At 37.8% G+C, this 27,903-nt stretch overlaps 2 protein-coding genes across 5 annotated transcripts in view; one reads left to right on the plus strand and one right to left on the minus strand.

The window, feature by feature from the left end:
• SENP7 (SUMO specific peptidase 7) overlaps positions 1-9,616 on the minus strand; it is a 177,723-nt gene extending 168,107 nt beyond the window's left edge. The window contains exons 1-2 of one of the 3 annotated variants that reach the window (XM_029939204.1): positions 8,774-9,616; positions 7,083-7,176 (exon numbers count right to left, since the gene is read on the minus strand). The gene's annotated coding sequence lies outside the window, so the exon portion shown is untranslated. Of the gene's footprint in view, positions 1-7,082; positions 7,177-8,465 lie in introns of all 3 variants that reach the window. The other 2 variants (XM_029939202.1, XM_029939203.1) reach the window with 2 other exon arrangements.
• PCNP (PEST proteolytic signal containing nuclear protein) lies at positions 8,936-26,133 on the plus strand. 2 transcript variants are annotated; one of them, XM_029939207.1, is made up of 5 exons: positions 8,936-9,021; positions 14,599-14,813; positions 18,067-18,141; positions 23,629-23,684; positions 24,334-26,133. In XM_029939207.1, the coding sequence occupies exons 1-5, from the start codon at positions 8,958-8,960 to the stop codon at positions 24,458-24,460; spliced, it is 537 nt and encodes a 178-aa protein (XP_029795067.1). In that variant the 5' UTR covers positions 8,936-8,957; the 3' UTR covers positions 24,461-26,133. The 2 variants fall into 2 exon arrangements, with proteins under 2 accessions (XP_029795067.1, XP_029795069.1); XM_029939209.1 differs by lacking the exon at positions 8,936-9,021 and adding an exon at positions 14,464-14,575 and having other exon boundaries at positions 14,651-14,813.
• Positions 26,134-27,903: the final 1,770 nt, after the last annotated feature.

Below are 27,903 nucleotides of genomic sequence, written 5' to 3' on the forward strand. Positions count from 1 at the left end.
TTATTCACACCTCATGCAATAATCCCTCTAATAGATTCCCCTTTTTTGCCTAAACCAGTTTCAGCTGGGTTTCTGCCTTTGCTGCCTCGTAAGTCCCAATATACTTGAGAAAATGTGTACTCGTTCCCTAAAACTTGAGGAATCATTCCTTGTAGACTACCTGCACTGTTAAATTTTTTGAAAACATGACAAATAGAGATGGATGGCCAACTATTTCCACCTAGTTTCTGAACTGGAAATTAATATGAGATATGCTGTCCAATACATTTCTTAAAGCACCTAATCTTTTACCAAGTACTACTATCTACTCCACCAAACAATATGCAGTTTACATGAAATATTTAAGTAATAGGTACTATAACGACCTGTAATTGTTTAATAGTACCTTTTTTACAGACAAAAATTTACTCAAAATTCAGCCTTTAAGTGTAGTCTCAGAATTCAAAAGATGTCTGACTTTAAAGTCTCAGGTTTTAACCTATAAATTATACCCTCTATAAGGTGAGTATGAAGTATAAGGTGAATTGAAAAATAATGGATGCCTAATCTAAGCTTGTGAGTGGGATCAGGAAAGGCCTTGAGAAAGTGATGTGTAAACTAAGAATAAGTGTGATGTGAATGAATTTCAACCATTAGACACAGGTAAGTGGCAAAGTGCTCATACTTGAGCCATTTGAGACACAATGAAGGTAAAATAGCATAGTGGTTCAGAACAAGGGATTAGGATTGCCTGGCGGGATGAGCACCTAGAGTGAGACAAACAAGGCTCCTAGTGCACCTTACTGATCTCCCAAGTCCCAGCCCAACTCCCTGGGTTCCAACTCACCCAAGGCTCTAACATTACCCAAATTGCTCAATCTCTTGAAATTTCAGTTTTCCTTATATATGAAAAGGAGATAAATAGTTCTTGACTTATAAAATATTTAATATGGTTTCTGGCCCATAAATGCTAAGTAAAACATTAACTAGACTACCTTTAAGATGTATGGAATTTCTAATACTAGTGTATGCAAGTTTTTGTCCCTTTGAGGAGTATATTTTTATTCCTGGGTAATGGTATGTATGCTAAGGTATTTCACTGGGGTAACAATAGAATTTAAAAAATAAATTCTTTCCAAATAGCTTGGCATTAACTAATTTCTAAGACTCCTCTCTTATGCAGATAAAGCACACTGGCAAATCATCCACAGTTTGAAGTCATACAATTTTAATTTTCCAATGTCTTGGAATTTGGAACATAACAGAACGCCCAGACACTGCTCCAATTTCCCCAAACTAAATGATCTGATTTCCCAGTCACTAACTGGCTTTTCTCTATCTCAAACACCCAATAATTTATAATATTCTTCTACTTTGAAGGTAATTTTTTCACTATGTCCTAATTATCTCTTCTTACCTATTAGACTCTTCATGTAATACCATTTCTAGTTCTCTCCTTTTGCTCTCTTCAAACATTTGCCACCTTCCCAGATTTTAATAATTAACAACAATTTTAAAAGTCTTTGGGTGCCTGGGTGGCACAGCTGGTTAAGCATCTGACTTGATTTTGGTTCAGGTCGTGATCTCATGGTTCGTGAGTTTGAGCTCTGCATCAGGTTTTGCTAACAGCATGAAGACTGCTTGGGATTCTCTCTCTCTGTGCCCGCCCCTTCCCTGCTTGCACACACACTCTCACTGTCTCTCAAAATAAATAATCATTTTTAAAAATTGGAAAAAAAAAAGGAAGCCTTTATTTGTTAACTATTATCCCCATTATGTTACCCAGCTTAAGTTCTTAATATCGAAGCCATATCCTTCAAGTAAGTATTCGGAACACACTTTGCATTTCCTCCCCACACTGGTATTCAATAACATATGTGCTTTTAAAATTCCCAGTAGCCACATTAAAAATAAGCAAACAGGTGGGGCACCTGGGTGGTTCAGTCAGTTAAGTTCTGACTTTGGCTCAGGACATGATCTTGAAGTTTATGAGTTCAAGCCCCGTGTTGGGCTCTGTGCTGACAGTTTGGAGCCTGGAGCTGCTTCAGATCCTGTGTCTCCCTCTCCTCTCTCTCCTTAACCCACTCATGCTCTGTCTCCTTCAAAAATAAATTAACATTAAAAAATAACTGAGCAGGTGAAATTAACTTTAATATATTTTATTTAACCCATATGCCCACAGGATTATCATTTCAATTTGTAATCAGTATAAAAACTGAGAGCTTCCAAAATCTGGTATGTGTTTTAAGATATGGTCACAGCATATCTTAATTTGAATGCAAAATTTTCAGTGATTAAAGTAAAATGCAGTCCTACTAAAACAAGAGTTGTGTTTAACAAAAACTAATTGTTTCAGTTTTTTTATTTAAGTCTAGTAATATTAAAAGCTCAGTTCTTCAGGGACACCTGAGTGACTTAGTCAGTTAAGCATCTGACATCAGTTAAGGTCATGATCTCATGGTTCGTGAGTTTGAGACCTGAGTTGGGATTCTGTTTCTTTCTTCTTTCTGCGCCCCCCTCCATTTCTTGCTCACAAAAATAAATAAAACATTAAGAAAAGTAAAGCTCTTCAGTTGTGCTACCTACATTCCAAGTGCTTAGCAGTCACATGTGGCTGAAGGCTGCCATGTTGAGTAGTGCAGCTATAGCCTACTGCTTGGGAACTCTGTGATCTGCTTTGTGCTCACATCATCTCTGTCATTTCTAGTCTCATTCAGTAGCCACTTCTTACTAATTAATGGACTGTAGCATATCTCACTGAACCTTTCCCTCTTTGGAATACTTCTCCCTTGACTTGCATACCACAGTAATTTTCTTATTTTTCGCACTTTAGCAGGTTATCTTCTTCATTGGCTCATTCATTCAGCAGATATTTATTGATCACCTACAACGTGCCCAGCACTGTTTTAGGTGTTGGTGATACAGCAGTAAACAAAATATTTTCAGCCTTCATGGATATTAAATTCTGGTGAGCAGAAAGAAGACAGACATAAATAAGTAAAATGTCAGATGGTAATTAATGATCTGAAGGTTGTCAAATAACAAAAATAATGCAATATAGTTTAGCAACAAGTTTACTGTCCTTTATGCAAAGGAAAACAATCTGAGAATTGGGGGAGTGCAGTGCCTCGTAACAGTGGAATACTATTCTGAGAGATTTGGGGCAAGAGGGAGTTTTATGGAGCGTCAGAAACAGCAACTCAAAAACATGGCTAAGAGGTCTTATTTTCTTAGATGAGATAAATTTGCTATAAAGCTGAGCTGGAAGACCGTGACTGCTTTCTGTTCGGTTTCCTTGGCAGGTGTTTCCCATGAATACAGGCTGACTTAGGTTTAGATTTGTGACTTGGGCTGGGCCACTGGAGCAGCCTACATTTTATGAATCCTGACATCAAATTAACTTTAGCAAGGTTAAGGGAGAAAGGGAAATGCTGCGGTGAGGAGGCATTACTACTTTATAAAACGTGGCTGAGGCACACCTTCTAAGCAGGTTGCTCACTGCACAAGAACACACACACTACTATCTCCAAGCCATGCACTCTGGTGCAGGCCCATGTTTGCTATAAGGAAGAAGCACCATTTTCTTCAGACTAAGGCACTATTTGCCTCTAAGTCACATACTTAAGGGGCTCCTAGGTGGCTCAGCCAGGTAAACATCCACCTTTTAATTTAGTCTCAGGTCATGATCTCATGGTTTGTGGGTTTGAGCCCCACATCAGGCTCTGTGCTGACAGTGCAGAGCCTGCTTCAGATTCTCGCTCTCTCCCTCTCTCTCTGCCCCTTCCCCTGCTCATGTGCTTTGTCTCTCTAAATAAACTTTAAAAAAGCCATGTACTCAAAAAATTATATCCAATAAAAGGGTATTCCTTTTCAAATTTGCACAAAGACTGATAAGATGACACTGAAACAGAGACATGAAGTAAGCCAGAGTGAGCTACATTCACATGAAGGGAAAAACAAGTGAAGGGAACATTGAGTGCAAAAGCCTGAGGGTTCAAGGTACAAGGAGGCTAGACTAGCTACATGTCTGTCATGTAAGCCTCTCAGGCCACTGTGAGGATTTTGTTTTCTTAAGTTTGTTTATTTATTTATTTTAGGCTGCGGCAGGGGGACAGAGAGAGAGAATCCCAAGCAGGGTCCATGCTGTCAGCACAGAGTCTGATGCAGGGCTTGATCTCATGAACCATGAAATCATGATCTGAGCTGAAATCAAGAAGTCAGATGCTCAACTGACTGAGCCACCCAGGTGTCCCTTGGTTTTTACTGTCAATGAGATGGGAAGATTAGATGGTCTCGAGCAAAGAAATGACATATTCCTGATGTTTTAATAGGATAACTAGAATCCATGAGGGCAGAGACTTTTTTTTTTTTTTTTGCTTACTCACTGCTATATTCCCAGGGCCTGGTACAGTGCCTAGCACATAATAAGCACTTAAAATTTTCTGTAGTGAATGAATCTGACTCATCTTTAAGTATTTTTTTTAATTTTTTAAATTTATTTTTGAGAGAGAGAGAGACAGAGCACAAGCAGGAGAGGGGCAGAGAGAGAGAGGGAGACACAGAATCTGAAACAGGTCCCAGGCTCTGAGCTGCCAGCACAGAACCTGATGCTGGGCTTGAATCCACGGTCCATGAGATCACGACCTGAGCCAAAGCTGGACACTTAGCCAACTGAGCCACCCAGGCACCCCATGATTCATCTTAAAAGGATTACTTTGGCTGCTGTATTGATATAAGATTCTAAGACAGCAACCAGTTAAGAAATTATTGCAGTAACAAAAATGAAAGATAATAGTGGTTTGGCCCAGGGTGGTAGCAGAGTAGGTACCAGATACCAAAGAAGCATTAGAGACAGTGAATATGAATAATCCTTTCAAGGGGTGCTATATGAATGAAAATGGTAATGAGCTAGAGAGATATATGAGATCAAAAGAAGAGTCTTCTGTTTTTGTTGGTTTTGCAACAATGGGAAATATAAAAACATGTAATATGCTGCTGGGAATGACCCAGTTATGGAGGGAAGCTGATGATCTGATGAAACAATGGAGTGAGAGAAGTGATAAGCTTGTGCATGAGCTAGACGGATGATATCTACTGCATAAGTAACAGAGAAAAAGACAATAGAAGTACAAACGGAGGCACTACACCACAGATATGGTGAGAATATGCATGAGTTCTGTTTTCGTTTCTATTTTTTTTCATGAAAATAAGAAGCAAAGTCATCAGCTGAGGGGAGTAGCTAATGGACTTTTGTGGAGAACAGAGAAAGTGTGAAATAGTCTAAGAAAGTGAAGTAATTTGGGCAGTGGTTCTCAAAGTGTGGTCCCTAGTCCAGCAGCATCAACATCATTTGGGAACTAGTTAGAAATGCATATTTTGGGGCTCCGCTGAGTTTACCTGACTCAAAATCTTGGCAGTAGTACCAGGGTTTCAACTGCGTTTTAACAAGCCCTTCAGATGATCCTGATGTACATGCAATTTTGAGGATGGTATTGGGAAATACAATAAAATTACAAGGCTGTATTAAGAATCTCAGACACTCACTCAGCTGAATGTCTGACTTTTAGCTCAGATCATGATCTCGTGTTTCATGGATTCGAGCCCCCATTGGGCTCCACACCGATAATACAGAGCCTGCTTGGGTCTTTCTCTCTTTCTCTCTCTCTCTCAAAATAAATAAACCTAACAACACAAAGAATCCAGGTGAGAGACACAGGCTTCTAGACATGGAATGAACAAGTCACAGGAATAAGAGGCACAGAATAAAGAATGCAGTCAGTGATATTGTAGCAGCATCCGATGGTGACATATGTAGCTACCCTTGCAGTGAACATGGCCTAATATGTAGACTTGTCAAATACTATATTATACATCTGCAAGTAATTTAACATTGTATATGAATTACACTAAAAAATTTTAAATAAAACACAGTAATCTACTGGAGGTTAGTGAAATTCTGATCAGCTACTTTTCCTCTCTGATTTTGTTGTAGCTCTCTGACTGAATTCTAAGTTCAGCTCTACCTCTTACTCACCTTTTCAGTGTCCCAGTTTCTTCTTCCATAAAAATGAGAATAATAGTAGCACTTAATTCACATGGTTGTTGTGATGATTTAATGTACTTGATTTCATGTTATAAACTAGCAAATTATGCTTGGCATGTAGTAAACACGAATAAATGTTGGATATGATAGCTGTCACCTCACAAACTAAACATCTACATTAAAATAATAGTTGTCGAGGGGCTCCTGGGTGGCTCAGTCATTTAAGGGTCCATCTCTTGACTTCAGTTTAAATCGTGATCTCAGAGTTGGAGAGTTCAAGCCCTGCATCAGGCTCTGTGCTGACAGTGTGGAGCCTGCTTGAGATTCTCTCCCTCTCTCTCTCAAAATAAACTTTAAAAAATAAATATATAAAAAAAAATAAAATATTTGTCCATATTGCCTTCTGTCTCCAGCTTTTTGAACCATTATTTGAATAGCTCTTTAGAGGTGACAAAAAATAGCTCCTGCAAAGCAAGTGCCTGCCATGAGCAAAGCCATGTATTACAATTTTTACCAGTATGATCTCACCTGATCTTCTCAGTAATCCTATACTAATACATTTTTTAAACATTTTTCTTTTTTTTTTTTTCTTAAGGTTTATTTATTTTGAGAGAGGCAGATCACAAGTTGGGAAGGGGCAGAGAACGAGGGAGGCAATCTGAAGCAGGCTCCAGGCTCTGAGCTGTCAGCACAGAGCCTGACGTGGGGCTCAAACTCACAAACTGAGATCATGACTGGAGCTGAAGTCAGATGCAGACTGACTGAGCCACCCAGGCGCCCCGACTAATACATTTTTGTAACTAAATTAAACTCACAGAATTAGCAAATGACAGAGTTAGAATTTAAATTCATTTTTGTCTTAACGCAATACTGCTGCTCTTTGCTCTACACTCCACTACCTACTCTTTTATAGAGGGTTACTGAAGCTTGCACTCACTTTTAATGAATATTTATTGAAACTGGTAGAATCTAGGTCCTGGGGAAACAATGTTGTGCAACAGAAGCACCATATGACCTCCCAGAACTGACAAGTGAATGGATTACTATTTTCCATCCTTACCTTCTACAGGTGATATACGGAACTGGATCTGCTTCTAGACAGCTGTATGGGACCTCTCTGAACTTCATTTTTCCTCATTCAAAAATACAGGCATCTATAAATAAATACTTAAATTTCACATAAGAATGTTTATATCTCCCTTTAAAAATAATGTGAGTCTCAGTGATTAACTCATCTAAGGAAAATGAAACAAATGTGAATTTTAATACTTGCTTTGTAAAATATTCTGCTGAGGAGTTTTACATATACTGACATAAATGGGTGAACCAGGACTTCAAATCACTACAGCACCATATCACCACCGAAATGTTCTACTTCTCATGGGAAACACACTTTGATACTTTCTCCATTCCCCAGACTTGGAGCCAGAGGAGTTATCCATGCATAAATACTAAGCACTTTTCATGTATGAAATATGCAATACGAGCTGTGAAGAAAAAAATTTTTTTACATTTATTTATTTTGAGAGAGATAAAATCAGCAGGGGAGGGGCAGAGAAAAGGGACAGAGGATCTGAAGCAGGCTCCATGCTGGCAGCAGAGCCTGATATGCACTCCAACTCACAAACCGTGAGATCATGACCTGATCCAAAGTCAGATGCTTAACTGCCTAAGCCACCCAGGAACCCTGAAAAAATATATTTTTTTAATTGTGTCTGTTGTCAAATAACTTTTAAGCCATCTACAGAGACTTTTTAAAAACACATACTTGAGGGAAATACATAGTGACCAGAGTGGTATATAGAAATTATCTCATTTGACCCCCATGACCACCCTTTGATGAGGTACGATTATTATTTCTGTGTTATAAAGAAAACATAGATTTGTAGACAGTAAGAAACCCTCAAGGTTTACTCAGCCAGGAAAGGCCACATCAGAGATTCAAACCCAAGTTCTGACTCCTTGAGACTATCTTTCTGGAACACCCACTTTTTAATGTAGGGCAAACCCACAAACTCTAGTTCCCTTGGCAAGGAATTGACCCCATTTGACAAGAGGGTAGTATAAATACAGAGAGAAAAGGAAGATGAGGCTTAAAAAGTTAGGCTGGGGCCCAATATAACATATGGGCTTCATTTTAAACACCCGGGGGTTCCATTAAAGGTTTCTAAGTAAGGCAAAAATTACTGCAATCATAATTGAATGAGTTTCCCTTGACAGGAAAATTGCGACCTGTAGAAAAAGCAGTTTTATGACTTGGCTACGCGACCTTAGATAAATAACTCTTCCGCCTCACTCTCAAAGCAAATTCAACAGAATAATTCCACAAAGGACTGTTATGGGGATTAAACAAGAGGGCGCTCGATAAAGGTGGATTTTTTTTTGTAATGCATCCCGCCCAACCCCGCCACCCTTTTTAAAAAGTTTTATATTTATCTCTAACCACAACTTGGTGCTCAAACTCAAAACTCGGAGATCAAGAGTCGCAGGTTCTTCTGAGCCAGGCAGGAATTCCCCATGGCCCTCCTTTATTTTTTTTAAAAGAAAGCACAGGTGGTCCAGCACTGCGATCTAATGAATAGAGCCTGATTGCTTCAGATGTAGCCACACCCTAGTTTGCAAAAACCTTACAAAACTCCACCAATGTTTCCGGAGTGGTGCTCCCATACCTCCTCAGGGACATAAAAACCTAAGCAACCTCTAGTCAAGTCCCTAACCAGAACTCCACAGACACAGCATAACCTACCCCACCTCCGTTCCTTCAGAGGCGGCTCGTAGATGATGTCACATTCACTTCCGTCTCCAAAATGGCATCTTTTTCATTTCCAGGGCCGCTCTAGGCTGTTGCCTCGCAGGCGGTCTCTGAAACTCAATGGTTGCTGGGCGGGGCCATGACGTCCTTGGCGTGGCTGCAGGGGAGGCCGCGGCGGGGAAAATGGCGGACGGGAAGGCGGGAGACGAGAAGCCTGAGAAGCCGCAGCGAGCTGGAGCCGCCGGAGGTGAACACAACCCCAGTGTCGCGGGCTGCGTGGGATGCTCTGGGCATTTCTTTGAGCTCCCCGGGGTGGGGGGAGTAGGACGGGGACGAGAATGGGCGGATTTGGCGCTCACCCGGCCAGGTGCTGGGCCCAGACGAGACCCGGGCACGCCCGGCGCGGCCCGCTGGGATCTTGGCCCACATCGCCTCCTTGCCGGGGGAGAGCCGGCCACTGTTGGTTACTGCTGGCCCCAGAGGAGGCCCTGCTTCCGAGGAGAAGGGAGATGGGTACCAGAAAGGAGGGTCGAACTCGGGGTGGGACCTGGAGCGGCAGCGCAGGAGTAGCTGCCGCCACACCGGAGACGCACATCACACAAAACACACAGGCGCACACACACGGTACGAGTCACGAGCAGTGGCCGCAGGAACTGGCCACAGGCCGAGTTTCCAACGGTGCTGGCCTCTGAATTACACGTAGGAATTAGTTTGCTTCTCCCTTTTCGCCGAGGTGGTGTACCACCCCGGCCTTTTCTCTTTCATTTTCAAATCGAATACCGACCCTGTGACGCGATTGGTCGAGGAGATGGAGGGAAAGAATATCTTTTTGCCTGTCGGCTGGTTTAAGCTGCGGGGTCTAAGGTTAGGGTTGGCTATCCTTTATATTTTAAGTGTCTGTTTTTTCTGAGTTAGGTTCTTGCCAGCTAACTGTTGACAGAAATTTAGGTGGCTTAATAGGCTAGAGTGACTTCTGCTGTATTTTGTTACCATGTGAACTCGGGTTACGGTTTGTCTTCATTCCGTATCCTCCACTCCTATAAATTTGGGCCTTGTGCATGAAGGGAAAGAAACCTCTTTCCAGGCGCCCGCTCACCCCTCTTTGTCGTAACAAGACGAGTAACGTAACACGTGCGAGGTGATCATAATGCCTTCAGAACGTTTTAAATATCACTCTCTATTGTAACTTCCTCAAGTCTTGTCCCTGAAAGTATTTAGAGAAAATACAGATTAATAGCATATGAAAGCCGTTACTAGGACCTAACTAACATGATGTTTAATGTGAATTGCTTTGGGAACAAAAAATTAAACAGCAGTTTAAACCATCTACTACTGCCTCGTTAGGGATTTTTTTTTTCCTCTCAAAAATGGTCTTAGAAATTTTTGAGTAAAATTATATAAAAAATTAGTAGTTTGAAGATAAAGATCTGTAACCTAAAGACTTTTACCTGGCTTTTAGATTATCTTTTAATTTTGTAAAATAGCTTTTTAAGTATCTTGAATATGGGAGATGTGTTCAATATCTTGTCAAAATGGGCTTTAAGTGTCAGCATAACTTCACTGTAATTTATCCACCACACTTTCAGTTAAGGATAATTAGCTCTGTAGTATGAATATTGGTGTTTCTATTTTAGCATATTTTTGTGTGTGTGGTGGTGGTATAAAGCTATGGGGTGATGGATATAAAAAGTTACTATGGTATCCTTCTTGGTGATTTAGAATAATATCCCTTAATAACTTCGTCATAGTTTGCCTTGGATTTGCCTGCCTTTACAAGAAAATAGTGCTGTTGCATATAAGCCATTTTCGAATGTCAGATACTTTTAATGAATTAGTACAGAGTACTCATAGCTAAAACATTTAACACTGGATAGTGCTGAATTGCTAATTTTGTCACAAGTAGTCCCTGTTTTGAAACAATTTCAAGCTTATCTTAGATTTATATAGAGAATATTCTGATTTTTAGTACCTATTGTAGAGTCCAGTAAGTTGGAAGTGTATTTTCTTATAAGTAGTTATGAATGAATTTATGTCAGTAAGAGAAGCTGCTTACTTGAGCTTGCTCTCACCTTAAAGAAGGGGGTGGATAAGGCTTTGGGCAGGTTTTTTTTCTCCTTTGACTACATTTTTGTAGCTCCTTGAAATAGAAATTTTAGAAAAGCTGTCCATATCATAACCATGGCCAGTTCATGCTGTTTCAGGTTATCTAAGAACTACTTGAATGAAATTGGCATTTATTAATGCCAGCCACTAGGAGGCTCTCGAATATGTTCTCATTTAAACTGTCAGTCCTTTCGGAGAGGTAGCTGTGTGCCCCTTTTTCAGATGAAGAAGCTACCAAAATACAAATAGATCATGAAGAATATACCCTTATGGACTTAAAATTTATTAGCTATTTTTTTTCTCAAAATAAGGTAACTTTGTCCTTAAAGGACACCTTTCCAACTATTCAACAGAAAAGAAAAAATGTACTAGTACCATGTGTAATTTGATTTCACATTAACCTACATACTTTGTTCTAAATGAATAGAAACGAGATAAAATTCCTTTTATTAAAATATTCTTTGATAATCTAGTACTTTAATATAACTTTATGTATTTATATTTTGCTCTAAATTGATTTGTGATTTTCTTATTTTTAAAAAACTGATCACATATTCGTTAAAATATAAGTTGCTGGGCACCTGGGTTCCTCAGAAGCATCTGATTCTTTCGGTTCAGGTTATGATTTTGCACAGTTCATGAGTTTGGGCCTGTACTGATGGTGCAGAGCCTGCTTGGAATTCTCTTTCTGCCCCTTCCCTGAGCTCACTCGCATGTTTTCTCTCTCTCCCTCTCCCTCTCCCTCTCCCTCTCCCTCTCTCTCTCCCTCTCTCTCTCCCTCTCTCTCTCCCTCCCTCCCTCTCTCGCTCTCCCTCTCTCTCTCTCTCTCTCTCTCAAAATAAACTTAAACTTAAAGTAAATAGGGGCGCCTGGGTGGCTCAGTCAGTTAAGTGTCCTACTTCGGCTCAGGGTCGTGATCTCAGGGTTCTTGAGTAGGAGCCCCCACATTGAACTCTCTACTGTCAGTGGCCCTCTGGCTCGCTCCGTCTCTGTCCCTCCCCTGCACTCTCTCCTCTCTCTCTCTCTCTCAAAAATAAACATTTTTTAAAAAGCTTTAAAAAATAAATAAAGTCACATTCTCTGCAGTATGCATATTCTGACAGATGACTCTTGTTTCTCCCTCAGAATCTAAAAGCTCCGACCTTGAATGACTTTAATGAGAGATGTGTAGTGAGATTCAATTAATAGGAAATGAAGAGAATTTCAAATTCCTATTAAAAACAAAAACATAAGTCATATCACTAAAATTTTCACATTTCCAAACCATGGTCATCTAAAATTTTTTTCACTTTCCAAAATATAGAGATCTCATTAAATAAATTGAAAACAGGAGTTCTTGATTAAAAGCCCCCAAATGCTAACGTGTAGCACAGGTTGTATTTAAAGAAAAACACTTTAATGGACCTTGAAATTAGTGTTGGTATTCAAAGCTCACATTAGGTTGAAATAATGTTCTCTTCTAATGAACTTCAGACTTTTAAAAACTGTAGTAACAGTCACATTGATAACATAGATTTGTCTGTCACATTTTTCTGTTCTCATTGCTGTTTCCATTTGTTTTACTTCTTAAATGTTTTGTATATTTTAATATGTAATTGTTAGATGACCTAAAGAGAAAATAACAGCTCCAATCCATGTGATACATTGAGCCATTAAGGCTAAGTAATGAGTACTAACAGTACCCCTACTTTCCTTCACTCCCTTTTCCCCATCCCTTCGCTGAAGAGTGGATGTTTTCTAAAGCTGTTGAGTAGTTGCTTTAAAAAAATTTTTTTTTGAGACAAGCAAGGCCAAGCAGTTATTAACTATGTCCAAAAATAATTGCTGGATCTGGAATTAGTCATGTTTAGAAATGACCTCCTGGGCATAGTGTGTTTCATCTTCAGTGTGGACCAGAAATGTGGGTGGTCTTAAATGTCTGCCTCTTAAGGCAACAAGGAGCAAATGTAAATAAAATTGAGTTGCTGCCACTTGATTTACTTAATTAACGGTAGTGTTCCCAACTCTCCCATTCATGCTACCTTTTCTACAGCATTGTCTACAGAAATCTTCCCTATGGCATCATGGGTTAGAGTTTGTGTTTGCACAAAATTTGTGCCTTAGTATATAAAGTTTCTTTTTGTAAATGCAGTACATTTTCTATATGTTTACATATGTTCCCATGGGTAGAGACTGAGTTTTCTATTTTAGCTATCAGTCACAAAGAAATAGTTATTACTGTTTGGGTTCTACAGTATAATTTGTGCTTGATCAAAACTATAAACAGAATGCAGAATGAAATTTAGAATATTGCTTTTAGTTATAAATTAATGTTGGCATAATACTGTCTTATTTTAAAAGAAATTCTAGATTGATTTCTGTATTTCAACTATCTAATATTAACATTCTTAAGGTGCTTTTGTAATTTCATATAAATAAGTGAATGGCACCTCCAGAAACCATTCAATACTATCTTTGTCTCCTGGGGAAATCCCAAAACCTAATCCTGCTTATTGTTATTATACATTGTTGTTATAACTTTCCCCCGTCCAAAGGGAATAAAGAGTTCCTGTTATCTTTCCTATAAACAAAATCAAATGTTCTGTTCAAAGTGCTTATTAATCTAGAGACCTCAACATTCCAGAAATATATGGATTAAATATAGTCTCTGCATTTTTTAATGTTACTTGTCCATCTGTTTGTGTTTGATTTCCTACTTTCCCCGTATTCTAGCTAACTGTCCTGTTTTCTTAACAGTTGTCAGATATATTGCTTAGAGCATCTTGTCTTCATAAACTGTCTAGTGTAGCCAAAAGCATTCTATAGGGTGAATGGGGGCAAGAAAACAAAATTTTTAATAATCAACCAAACTTCTTCTGTCTTACCATCCAGTATGTTCTTAAGTTGCCTTCTAGTGCAAAGGACCAAAGATACTCAAGATACAAACTTATTGTTACCATTGATTAATACAAACTCAAGCCAGATTATTGAAAGCCATCTTGAATTCCTAATCTACATATGTATGGCTTCTACTCTTCGAAATTATAATCAGTTCATCTTTCTTAGAAAAAGTAGTGTATGAACCTAAGTATGATTGTTAAAACAAATGATAACCAAGCTTTCAAAATAGAATTAATTACATAAGAGGAGATGACTTGAGGTCTCCCTTGAGTTTCCTTTTCAACTCTAAAAATTGTGTGAGAGGTACATGAGGCACACATCACTCAAGAAAATTACTCTAGGCTGAATTAACACTGTAGTTTTGTTAATAATGGGCCATTCATAGCTAGGTACTTTGTATAACTAGTAGTACATAGTTGAATAGTGTTAGAATTTATTAATGAAATGTATTTTCCTGTGATGTGACTAATATTCACAAACGAGTTTGTGTAGAAGAACCTACAGGCCTTAATTTCTAAAAAGGAAAATTTCACAAATAATTAGATTATTGTATAACTTATATAGAAGTGTTTAATTGAAGGGTCTTACATTATGTGAACTCTACGTTTATAATTTTAAATTGCTCTGTATTTTATGCTAGTTAATTCATGGGAGCCTCTTCTACTGCCACACAATCTCAGTTCCTGCTGTACACTCTAACACACAGTGGAAGAGACTGTTGGGTCAGTAGGTGACACCTGCAGAGGTATCTTCCTAATTACGATGCTTTTTGAGGTTGCTACTCCCATCAGTCTGCTCAGTAAAAATAGCTCATCTTGGTAAGTTGTTTCGACTTCACCAGGACCTGAAGAAGAAGCAGAAAAACCTGTGAAAACTAAGACTGTTTCTTCCAGTAATGGAGGGGAAAGTTCCAGTCGCAGCGCTGAGAAGCGATCAGCTGAAGAAGAAGCTGCAGACCTCCCAACAAAGCCTACAAAGATCTCCAAGTTTGGATTTGCCATAGGTAGTCAGACGACAAAGAAAGCCTCAGCCATATCCATCAAACTTGGATCAAGTGTGAGTTGTTATTTTATCTGTATGATGTGCACAGTGGGTCTTAAGAATTTGTTTTGGAAACCTGTTTTTATGGGGTTATGGTAAATTAAGTGTTAAAAGGTACTTTGAGGCATGAACTTACATGTTAAGTATTTAAGAAGTTATTAGCTTTGTATTCAAGAACAGTATGGATAAATTATAACTCAGTAAAACTTTTTCAAAACGGTTTGGAATATGAGGAAGAAGCAACTATTATAGGAAATATATAATTTATAAAGTAACAGCTTAGAATTGAGTAGAGTTGAGTAAAACCTCTGAAAAATATTTTCAGAAAGAATTTCAGGGTTTTTTTTTTCTTATTTCTCAATTCCAGTAATTAAAAATATTTCTGGAAATCAGTTCTAGTGAGCTATTGCTTGATAAGAAGAGCTTCCTGATCACTTTACTTTGGAGCCACAAATGGATGTTGAGCTGTATATATCCTATGACAGATCAACTTTTGATCCCTTGTTTTAAATATAAACCTTGAATTAACAGTTACTAACCATGGAGTATCTGGGAAGTTTTGAAATATTAGATTGAAGCTTATTATGAAGTTTCAATTTTGACCTACAAAAGTGACAGTTTCATATGCTTCAACCACATAAATCTTTCAGAAAAAAGTGTTAAACAGTGTATTACTGTTGGCTTCAGAAAATGGTTACATTCTGTGTAAGGAGAATAATCCTAAAGTTACTGGGATTACTGCTTTTGAGTGGTTTATTCATGTCTGTCCTGTGAAAATTAATGCTTATTTGCCAGGTGCACATAGCTTTATTTTTGTATAAGATATTCATTCCAAGATCTTAAAAATATGATAGGGATCAGGTTCCTACTAGAGTCAGTGTGTTTGAGCTACACTTACAGTTTTAAAAGAGCTACTGTTTCTCAGGACCCCTACTCCTACCCTATATGTTGTTTTGCCTTTTTCCTGTTTGTTTTTTTTATTCCTTTCTTTAAAAAATTCATTCCAAACAAAAGGCATTCTGCTTATAACTTCATTAATTCATGACTATTTTTCCTATTTGAGCTGATTTCTTTTTGTTTAATATTTTTTTATAAAGTTGCATAGATATAACTGCATAAATATTTGTGGGTTTTTTTTATAGTCATTCAACATGTATACTCATATACACTTTATTTTTTTTTTAATGTTTTATTTACTTTGGGTACAGAGAGAGATAGAGCATGAGAGGGGGAGGGGCAGAGAGAGAGGGAGACACAGAATCCGAAGCAGGCTCCAGGCTCTGAGCTAGCTGTCAGCACAGAGCCTGACGCGGGGCTCGAACCCACCAACGTGAGATCTGACCTGAGCCGAAGCCGGCCACCCAACCGACTGAGCCACCCAGGCACCCCTCATATACACTTTAATATAGATGTTCCTCTTGATAATAGATTGTGCTGTGGTTCAGCACACCCCTAACTTAGATATGCAAATCCCTACTTTTTCTAAATCGTTGGCATGATTTAGTAATTGCTGATCATTTTAGAAGGGAGGGTTTTGTTTGAAAAAGCCTACTCAGTAAAACTTTTTAATCAGTCGTCTTAGGGACTGGGATGTAAGATAGAAAAAAATAGTTGAAACTATTGCTTTTATTATATGAAAAGATAGTGGATCAGCAGACACTTAACTTGTGTCATATGTGTATGTACAACATCAAATACCTGACATCTTTCAAAGAGTAAAGGGTATTTCTAGAGTCTCTATGCATAATCTCCAGATTAATGGTTTTTATTTCTTCAGAAGCAAGCATTATTAATTCAAAGTGTGTGTGTTCCAAAAAGAAAGTATGGTTCATTTTGTTTCAGATCATAGATTTCACTGATAAAGTGATGGTTGAGTTGGCCTTAACTGTATAGACAGGAGGCAGAGGGGGCATCTCAAATAAAAAGAATTTCATGCAAAAGTAGTTTAGATGTGAAGCCACATGGTACATTCAGGAAAATGATTGTAGTTGGAAATTGGTTTGCAAATGTAGGGATGGAAAGCCCCCTAAATGAGACCATAGAACCAAATCATTAAGGGCCAGCATAGTTTGGTTTTATTCTTTAAGTTCTAGTGGAGCTGTGGAACTGTTATAAGGAAACTTAATCCTTAAACAGATGTGTATTTTAGAAATATCACTCTGGTACCATTATAGAGGATTAGAGGGAAAAAATTGAAAGTAGATAGATGGCATTTCTAACAGTCATTCAGACAAGTAATGCTAAGAGGCCTTAGGTGTGGGTAGTATGGTAGTTGATGGGAAGGCAGAGGGAGATGTAAACCTACTAAATATTTCAGGACTTTATGATAGAGTGCAAGTTGAGGAAAAAATTTTCTGGCTTGGGTACTTAGAACACTGTCAAACTAAAGAACCCATGGGAACTCTAAGTTGAGCTGTCCAGTAGGCATGTGTCATCCTATTTGGGAGGTAGGTATTTAGGAGTTGGTAGTTAAAACTATGGGAGTGAATGGAGTTGACCAGGGAAGTACAGAGAAGGAACGGTCACTAAGGACAGAATCTTGGGTATCTGTTATTTAAGGGGGGAGCAGGAAGAAACAAAGAAAAGGTCAGAGAATTAGAATAGCCTATAAAAAGCAGTGTCAGAGAAGTCAAAGTACGAGTGTTTTTAAAAAGTAGCTGGTGATTAGAGTCAAAAGCAGCATACCAGTCATTGGTGATCCTGCAGAATCTCAAGGTCACCTGATTCTAGGTGAGTAAGGAGCCATGGGAGAACAAGGGAGGAAGCCTGATTGCAGTGAGTTGAAGACCAAATAGATGGTTAGAGGTTGAGGATAGGGAGGGCAGTTTACCTAAGAACTTAGGTTAGATAGAAGAGAAGCATATTTACAGATTACAGGGCAGAAGGCTAGCTGGTAGGGAGAGGAGTCTTGCTCTTTTATGTTCTCAAGTCACACTGCAGTTCATTCTTTGCTGCCGTGGGAAAGGAGTACTACTTATTTTCCTTTACCTTTACCAGGTATTCCTTAGCTAAATGATACAAATTACAGATCCTGACTAGAAAATCTTTTACAGGATGAAAACAAATGACATATAATTTATAAAGTTAAAGCTTCCCATTGATAACCCACATTTTTAAAAAGAGAAAATGAATTTCTTTAAAGTTTGCTCTGAGTTCCTTACTATGTTTCTGTGAAAACAAAATTGAATCTTTGAAGATAAATTACTTGTATCATTAAACAAGCCTGTGTAAACATTATGTGATACTTTTTAATGTGTTTCTTCTTCAGAAGCCTAAAGAAACTGTTCCAACTCTTGCTCCAAAAACCCTTTCTGTAGCAGCAGCTTTTAATGAAGATGAAGATGTAAGTTGATACCTAGTTTTGTTTATTTTACTTTAACCAGATTATTTACTGAAGTTAGTGGTATATTGTAGGTTGTATTAATGGTACTAGTGAATTTTCTTTGTGATTCTGAATAGACTTTTTGTGATGCCTGCAAAATCTGGGTATTTCTATTTTTGTGATGGTAGGATTATTTAAAATATAACTCCCTTTGGGGGCAATGAACATAAGAACCAAATCAACAAATGCTTATTACAAATAATAATAATACATATATATGTGCTAGGAAATATGAAGGATCCAAGAAAAGACAAATTTAATGCTGCTGGCTTTAATGATTTTATAGTGGGAGTCTTCAGTGATCAGACGTCATACATTCATTCAACTTACAACAGGGAGCTGTGGTGCTTTCTCCCATGAAGAATAGCTAATAGTGCTTCTGCTAGAAGTTGTTTTCATCAAGCATGTGTTCCAGAGTGCGCATGAGCTGCTTATCTGCTATTCTCTTAGACAGTCTTAGCTCCTTCATGCCTCTCACCGTGTCCCTCTCTTCTTGTGCTTATAAATAACATGGGATTTTAAGCATCATTTTGACCTTTTCCCTTCGGTCCCTGACTTTAGAACCTAAAGATGTGACCCCATTGTATAATAATTGTTAGCAGGGTACATGAGTAATTGCTCCCAAAAACATTATGGATAAGAATTACACATTCAGAGGAGCACACTGTGGGCTGTAATGATTGGGAAGAATATAAAAGAGAAGAAATAAGAGTTGGATACTAAAACATTAGGCAGGGTTTTGACAAACCAAAGAGTACTTTTATAAACTAAGACAAGTAGTAAATACTAGCAACTGTGTTTGTCTGGACTGGAGGTTTCTGTAGAGAAGTTTGGGCAAGGATAAATATGGAATGATTGGAGTCCAGATCAGTAGGTAAAGAATTACTGTGGTTATCACTGGATTCTTTGCACTTATTGTACACATTTGAGCAATTTCTATATGCTAGGCATAATGAGATTGCAAAGATAATTCAGACACATCCCTCCAGGAACTCAACCTCGTAGGGCATAAAATAGTAGTAAATAAAAATCAAAAGTATCTGAAGACATGAAATGATATGGAAATTCAGGAAAGGAACAGAGGCCGAGTAACTAGATGCCAGCACTGAACTGGCAGTGGGAAGACCTGGACTCTTTTCCTGTCTTGTCTTGTTACTAGCCAATAGAAAGTCTGTGAAATAAAGCATTTTACCTTTTTGGAGCCTTAGTTTTTCAGTTGTACAATGAAGGCTCAGTTTAAATCATATATGTATTTTATTTTTTTAATGTTTATTTTTTGAGAGAGACAGAGACAGAGCGCAAGTGGGGGAGGAGCAGAGAGAGAGGGAGACACAGAATCTGAAGCAGGCTCCAGGCTCTGAGCTGTCAGCACACGCCGGGCTCGAACTCATGAACCATGAGATTATGACCTGGCCGAAGTCGGACGCTTAACCCACTAAGCCACCCAGGTGCCTCTCAATCATATATTTTTAAACTACTTGTCAGAGTTGTAGGATTCTGTGGAAATGTCTCAGGAGCTACTGTGGTCATAGGTGATGCCTGACAGGCAGGGCTCTGGTCTCCTGCCCCCTTTTCACTTGCAGCTGTTCTTTAATCTGTTTGATACTTGGAGACCCAAGTAAGTTTTTATTGAAGAAAAAAGTATTTCATTCACCCCTTCAAAACAAGTTTGAAAAGTATCAACTTACTTCATGTATTCTTGGGTGCCTAGGTGGCACAGCCGGTTAAGCATCTAAATTCAGCTCAAGTCTTGATGTCATGGTTCATGGGTTTGAGCCTCGTATTGGCCTCTATGCTGACAGCTTAGAACCTGGAGCCTGATTCAGTTTCTGTGTCTCCCTCTCTCTCTCTCCCTGCACTGCTCGCTCGCTCGCTCTCTCTCTCTCTCTCTCTCTCTCTCTAAAGTAAATAATAAAACATTAAAAATTTAAAATTAATAATATTCCATGTTTTCTGTTATCTCCAACATTCTTGAGAGATTAGGTAGCTTTTTGGTATGTACAGAATGTATGAGGGAAGGACAATATACAGAAAAGGGAACAGCATGTATAAAAAGAGAAGCTGGAAATGGTAAGCACCTACATAGTAATGGCTTATTTTGAATGCCTAACAATTTGGATATTTTTTCATATAACTTTATTTTATCCTCCATATATTCCTATAAATCATGTGATGCACTTACTGCTGTTTTGCAAATGGAGAAATTAACAAGTTAATGATGGTAAAGGATATTAATTTTAACTTCTCTCTTAGATAAAAGAATGTGTATCTGAAGTCATCTGTTTTTTTCTTTTTCTTCCGAACGTAGTTAAGTAACATGGAATATATATTTGGATCTAAAATATATTTGACAAAGAGGGCACCCATTTAATTACTTTTAAAATTTAAAAACATATTTTTAGTTATCTCTTTAGTCTCCTTCAATTTGGACAATTCCTTTGTCTTTGTTCCATGGCATTAACATTTTTGAAGAGTCTGGGCCAGTTACTGTGTAAAATTTTCTTCAGTTTGAATTTGTGTGATGTTTCCTTATGCTTAGATTCCCATTACTTTGGCAGGAATATCACAGAAGTAATGCGAGGTTCTTAATGCATCATATCAGGTGCACAGGTTGTCAATATGTCCCATTACTGACAGTGTTAACTTTGATCTTTTGATTAAAGTGATGTCTGCCAGATTTCTCTGCTTTACAAGTTTTTTTTTTTTAATGTTTATTTATCTTTGAGAGAAAGGCAGCATGAGCAGCAGAGGGCCAGGGAGAGAGGGAGACAGAATCTGAAGTAGGCTTGAGGCTCTGAGCTGTCAGCATAGAGCTTGACGTGGGCCTCGAACTCACAAACCATGAGATCACACCCTGAGCCAAAGTCAGTTGCTTAACCAACTGAGCCATGAGCCACCCAGGCATTCTTCTCCTTTTCAAATTATTGTTTTATCTTCTGTAATTAAAGATTATATGGGGAGCATCTGGGTGGTTCAGTTGGTAGAGCATGCAACTCTTGATTTTGGGGTTTATATCCGAGCCCCAAGTTGGTGTACAGATTACTTAAAAATAAAATATGTAATTTAAAAAAAAACATACAGGGCACCTGAGTGGCTCTATCAGTTAAACATCTGATTTCAGCTCAGGTCATGATCTCACAATTTGTGAGTTTGAGCCCTGAAACAGGCTCTTTGCTGTCTCTGCCCCTCCCCTGTTCACACTTTTTCTCTCTCAAAAGTAAACATTTAAGAAAATAGTAATAATAGAAACAAACATTCTCATGAGTGTTAACATCCATTGAGGAATTCCTACCAGAATCAGTTATTATAATGTTTGCCAAATGGTTTTTCTCATTCTTTTATCTCTTGTATATTTATTAATTGTCTCTTACTATAAGGAAGAGCTTCCTCTTAATTATGTAAATGTATACTCATTGATTTTGTTTTTAATTTTTTGATGTTTATTACTTATTTTTGAGAGAGGCAGAGCATGAGTGGGGGAGGGGCAGAGACAGAGGGAGACACAGAATAGAAGCAGGCTCCAGGCTCTGAGCTGTCAGCACACAGCCTGATGTGGGGCTCAAACCCATGAACCGTGAGATCATGACCTTGAGCTGAAGTCAGATGCCTAACCGACTGAGTCACCCAGGTGCCCCTAGGCTCATTGATTCTTCATTCAGTAAGCTATAATGCTCAATTTGTCCCAGCTTTGACCAGAAGAAGATCTAGAAGGCTAGATCTTGAGAATGTCTTTTGAGAAAGAATATTTAGAGGCACCTGGCTGGCTCAGTAGGTAAGAGCACACAACTATTGATCTGAGGGTTGTTGGAGCTTACCTAAAAAGGGGGTTGGGGGTCACCTGGCTGACTCAGTAAATAGAACATGCATGTGATTCTTCATCTCTGGGTCATGATCATGTTCAATCAAGCCCATTTGGACTTGGAGCCTACTTAAAAAAAAAAAAGAATATTTACCTCAGCAGTAACATACTTAAAAATAGATTTAAAAGGAAATTTAATGGGGCCCCTGGGTGGCTCAGTCAGTTAAGCCTCTGACTTTGGCTCAGGTATAATCTCATGGTTTGTGAGTTCAAGCCTTGCATCAGGCTCCACACTTACAGTGCAGAGCATGCTTCATATTCTCTCTGTCTGCCGCTTCCTACTTGGTTGTGTGCACTTGTTCTCTCAAAATAAATAAACTTAAAAAAAAAAGGAATTTAATTTATCCTGTATCTTTTAAACATCTATGTAAGCATGGAAAAGTACTAATGAATAAAACTTCAAAATATCTTTGTAGTAAAGGAGACATTTTTAGAAGGAGCAATATCATAAAGGTACAAAGATTCTTTGCCTTGGGGTTCAATTCTTTTGCTATTTCTTAGCTTTGTGACTTTGGACAAACTAACCTTGTTTATCTCACCTTTAAAGTGCAAATGCTCATTTGGTTGAGCAGCCAAATTTTTTGAGCCCAGTATGGGGCTCAGACCCACAGTGAGATCATGACCTGAGCAGAAGCCAGCTACTCAGCCGACTGAGCCACCCACGTACCCTGAACAGCCAACCCTTGATTTCGGCTTAGGTCCTAATCCCAGGATGTTGGGCTCCAAGCTGAGTTGAGATTTTTCTCTCTCCCTCCCTCTGCCCCCCTCCCCTATTTGGGAGTTTTCTCTCTCTCTCTCTTTCTCAAATTATGTAATTAATTAAATACAATGCAAGTGATGAAAGGATTTGTTAGGGTTGGTTTTGAGTTTTTTATTTTATTTTAGGATGTGGTTAGGGTTTTATTTTATTTTAATGTTTATTTTTGAGAGAAAGTGAGCAGGGGAGGTGCAGAGAAAGAGGCAGACAGAGGATCTGAAGTGGGCTCTGTGCTGACAGCTCAGAGCCTGGAGCCTGCTTCAGTTTCTGTGTGTATCTCTCTCTCAAAAAAAAAAAAGATTGTGCATATTAATTTTAAAAATGTCAACATATATTCATTTTTTGAGAAGCAAAGACAGCAGAAGTGGGGGTTAGGGCAGAGAGAGAGAGAGAGAAACACAATCCAAAGCAGGCTTCAGGCTCTGAGCTGTCGGCACAGAAGAGTTCGACATGGGCCTTGAACTCATGAACCACGAGATCACAACCTGAGCCAAAGTCAGATGCTTAACTCACTGAGCCACCCAGTAGCCCCTAAAGATGGTGCATATTAAAGAATTTAGCACAATATATATGTGTAGCATAGTAAACAAATGGTTTTGGTTCTAGAATACCAAGTTTTTACCAGATTTTTTTTTATGCAAAATCAATACACGTCAAGATCTGTATGTTTCCTTTTAAAATGTAGTTAAGATAAATAATTTTTTCCCTTTATGAAAATTTAGAGTATTAAAAATGCTAAAAGGCTTAGATACAAAATTTAGCATTATTAATTAGCAAGTGAATTTTAATAAACCTGTAAAGGGTCATCTCTGCTTTTTTTTCCCCCTTCCAGAGTGAACCAGAGGAAATGCCTCCAGAAGCAAAGATGAGGATGAAGAATATTGGAAGGTATACACTTTTTAATAAAAATTGTAGAGAATGACCTTTTAGTGTTCAGACTTTTCTTGCATATTTGGGCAGAGCAATTCTGTGAGCTGTCAGTGATCTTATTTTCCCTCCTGGTAAGAGAAAAGAGTACCTTCCTTTCATATTAGGACCCAAAGTAAGACTTTAGACTTACTGTGGAACCCTGTCTAAACACCCAGTTTGTTTGTTTGTTTGTGTATTTACATTTAAAAACATGTAAAACAAAATTGAAATAAATAGGACACAAGTCCACAATGGCACCGAACCTTTCTATGTATAATACATCTTCATGTTTCTTTTTATTTGATTTTTTTATGAATGCTGAAGGCAAGCCATCAGTTGATTTTATGACCCTGTTAGTTAAAAACTGTCATGGTTGCCACCCTTAGCTGTGTGTCAGAATCACCTTATATGTTTGTTTAAACTGCAGATTTGCTTGGTCCCTCCTCAGATCTCCTGATTCTGAAATTTTAGTGATAGGTCTTATAGAAAGGCTTTTGTGTGTGTGTGTATGTGTGTGTGTGTGTAGGAATTTCTAATGTTCATGCTGTGTTCATAATAGGTACTAAACAGATCTGTTTTGAAAGGCCTTATATAACTTATAAAATAAATTTCCTGTCTTTTAACACAGGGATACACCAACATCAGCAGGACCAAACTCCTTCAATAAAGGAAAGCATGGTTTTTCTGATAACCAGAAGCTATGGGAGCGAAATATAAAATCTCACCTTGGAAATGTCCATGACCAAGACAATTAAATGATGTGTTTTGAAATTGGGGTGTGGGGTGGGTGTAAAGTTAAAAGGAACAGTTTCCTTTTTTAAAGAGTGGTATAAGACTATCTTTGGAGCCGCCTTTTTTTCTTTTTTTTTAAGATTGAGTGGTACACTAATAAATGAGAGTTTGAAATTAGAGGTAATTTATGTTTTATATACAGATTTCAAGACATTTGCTAATTTTGTAGTTTCATGTGATTAGTTTCCAAAGGTTACAGATAATAAAAAAAAATCAGAAATGGTACCTTTCTAAGAATTGCATATTTTTTTAGACACAATTATTAACACATTAAGAGGGACGCAAAAAGTTATTGTCTATTTAAACTGTAAGCAATTACTCTTAACTCCCTTATTACACTAAAGTGTCTGGCTCCCAGGAACAGCCTTATAGAGAGGGAGTATTATATTGGGAGGAAAATGTTACTGGACTATTGATTGAAAAGTACATTAGATAAAATTAAAATACAGCTTTTTTGTTTCCTAATGGGCATTTGTTTCGTTTCAAGTCATCAAAAACTAGGTATTGCATTACTATGAGTTGGTACAGATGTTTAGCTCTTTAAAAAAATTTTTTTTTAGTTTTATGTAAATTGTTGAGTATTTGAAATAGCCCACTTCACCTTAATGGGTCTTGTCTACCTTCATTAGTCTTCAAAGACCATTTGCTACCAAAGTAAATCAGTATTTTGAATGTGCTTCTCTTGGTTTTTGTTATTAGCTAGTTGTGCAAGTATTTCCACCAGATCTTGAGGCAAATCATAAGGAAGCTGTTTCTTTTAAAATACAAACCACCACCAAAAATTTAAATGTACATAATACTTAAATATGTGGCTGTTTTTATTTTTTAAAAGGTAGAAACACCAAAAAGACAACATTGTATGAAGATGAAAATGAGAAAGATGCACTTTCTGTAACTTTGTTAAAGCTTAATTTAAATTACTAACTTGTAAAAGCGAATTTGATTTGAACTTAATACAAGAATTCTTATTTTAGGACAGTACTATGGTTTATTTGAAATGTATACGTATTAACCAGTGGCCTCTCAAAAGCACATTTTAGGTACTGAAGATAAAAAGAAAATGCATCTTTAAACATATTTTATGGGATCTTTGATCACATATACGTTGTTAGATCTGTGTATTGTAGGGTTTTTTTTAATTTTTGTACATGAATTCTTTTTTAATGTGAGAAACACATCTTTAAAAGCATAGTCACAGATAAAAGAAACATACAGTATAATGATTTCCTTGAAAATTCCTGCAATGTTTAATTTGGAGGCAACTTCAGACTATTTTATTGGTGGGAACTACTCGCCAAACTCTTTTAATAGGTAATAACTCCAGAGAAGCAGCCTGTATATATTCCTAACACTTGTTCATTTGCATTTAAGCTTAGAGTGAGCCCCAGTAAAACAATGGAAATGTATATAGAACTATTAGTTCTTACATGATTTAATTATATCAAGATACATGAATTTAACTTGCTTTAATGTAGGCAAACTTTCCACTTTTGTCCATTTTACTGTTTATGTTAAAATAACATCCCTCTCCTACATATTCTTTTCTTGACTCAAATATTAACCTAAGGTCAAGATGGGAGAGAAACGACTGAGATGAATGTCTTTACTAAAATACCAATAAATTTGTCAAACTCAATAGTGTTCTTATTTTCTATTCTGCTTAATTGTTGCTGGTTTTTTTGTTTTTGTTTTTTAACGTAAAAGAAAAGACAGATGTTATGGTTGTTGCTCTTTTCCGGACTGTTGGCCAAAGTAATGGGAGATTTAAAAATTATTGGAGTCTACCTAACTTAGCACGTAGTTCTGTGCATCATAATATATGGGGTTGGAAAAGACTTAATCCAAATCCTCTCTCTCCACTGTCAAAGTATTGTCTGTGGTGTAGAAAATCCTGCCAAACCAGATCTTTGAAAATCCCTGAAGTGTTAGAAGGTATACTAGTGTGTATCACCCATTAGCTCCAGATCATGTTTTCTTAATGTGTATAATGCTGCTTGCCAATAGGTCAGGTCTTAGTAAATTAAAAAAATGAACTCCATTTTAGAAGTAAGAGTTATTCTAATTTGAATAATAAATAAAGGTCGAATTTCAAATGTTGTTCCTTGACCCTAAAAATCAAGGTTAGCTTGATTTAGTTTGGAGGGGTTGTCCAAGTTACTTTTAAGTGAAGGTACTTCTTTTGAATTTTAAACTTCATTTTGAAAAAACTTTAGACTTTGAAACATTGTGAAAATAGAACAAGATATTTCCATGTCTTCAAATGTTAACATCTTCAATAACTACAGGACAGTTGTCAAAATTAGGGAATTAACATTATTACTTTAATATATCACCTTATACTATTGTTCTACAGACCTTCTTCACATTTCACTGTTGGCTCCACTAATGTCTCCTGTCAGAGATCCACTTCCTTATCACACGTTATTTAGTTGTCATCTGTCTAGCTCCATTAGTCTGAGACACTTCTTCAGTGTTTGTCTTTCATGACCTTAGACTTTTTTAAAAGTATAGGCCAGTTATTTGTAGAAGATTCTTAACTGGGGCTTTGCCTCCTGTTTGCTAATGATTAAGTTCAGTGTATGCATTTCTGGCAAGAATAGCACAGAACTGCCGTGTCCTCAGTGTAGCAGTGAGTGCATGGTGTTAATTTATCCCCTGGCTAATACTGTTAATTTTCATCACTTGGTTAATATGGTGTCTGTCTCGGGGCGCCTGGGTGGCTCTGTTGGCTGAGCATCCAACTTCGGCTCAGGTCGTGATCTCATGTTTGTGGGTTTGAGCCCCACGTCAGGCTCTGTGCTGACAGCTCAGAGCCTGGACCTTGCTTCACATTCTGTTTCTCCCTCTCTCTCTGCCCCTCCCCCACTCGGGCTCTGTTTCTCTCTGTATCAATAATAAACACAAAAATAATACTTTTTAAAATAAAAGAAATGGTGTCTGTTAGATTTCTCCACTGTCAAATTACTGTTTTCTCTTTGTAATTAGTAAGCATCTTGTGGAGAAATTCTTGGGACTGTGTAAGTACCCTATTTCTCACACTATTGCCCACTCAATTGGCAGATATTCATGGTTCTTTTTCTCCCATGGTTCTTTCCTGAAACAGTTGTTAGTGTAATATTGGCCAAATGATGGTTTTCTGTTTCCATCATTCCTTCTACTTTTAGTAGTTGAAATCCTGTTTTGAGGAAGGTTCCCCCCATTCATTATTCATTTATTTTATTGATAATGGGACCCGTGTATCCTTACATTAATCTATAGGTTGCAACCCATTCCTACCATTATTTACTTTTTTACTCAGAATGTCCCAGATTTCCCCATGCGAACTCTTTCCAGTTGACCCTATGTCTTTTTGACATCTCCAACTTTTAATACTTCCTTAATTTCTGGCAACAAAAGATAGACTGGA

This window comes from Suricata suricatta, chromosome 5 (assembly GCF_006229205.1).
Source record: "Suricata suricatta isolate VVHF042 chromosome 5, meerkat_22Aug2017_6uvM2_HiC, whole genome shotgun sequence".
NCBI classification, from domain to species: Eukaryota; Metazoa; Chordata; class Mammalia; order Carnivora; family Herpestidae; genus Suricata; species Suricata suricatta.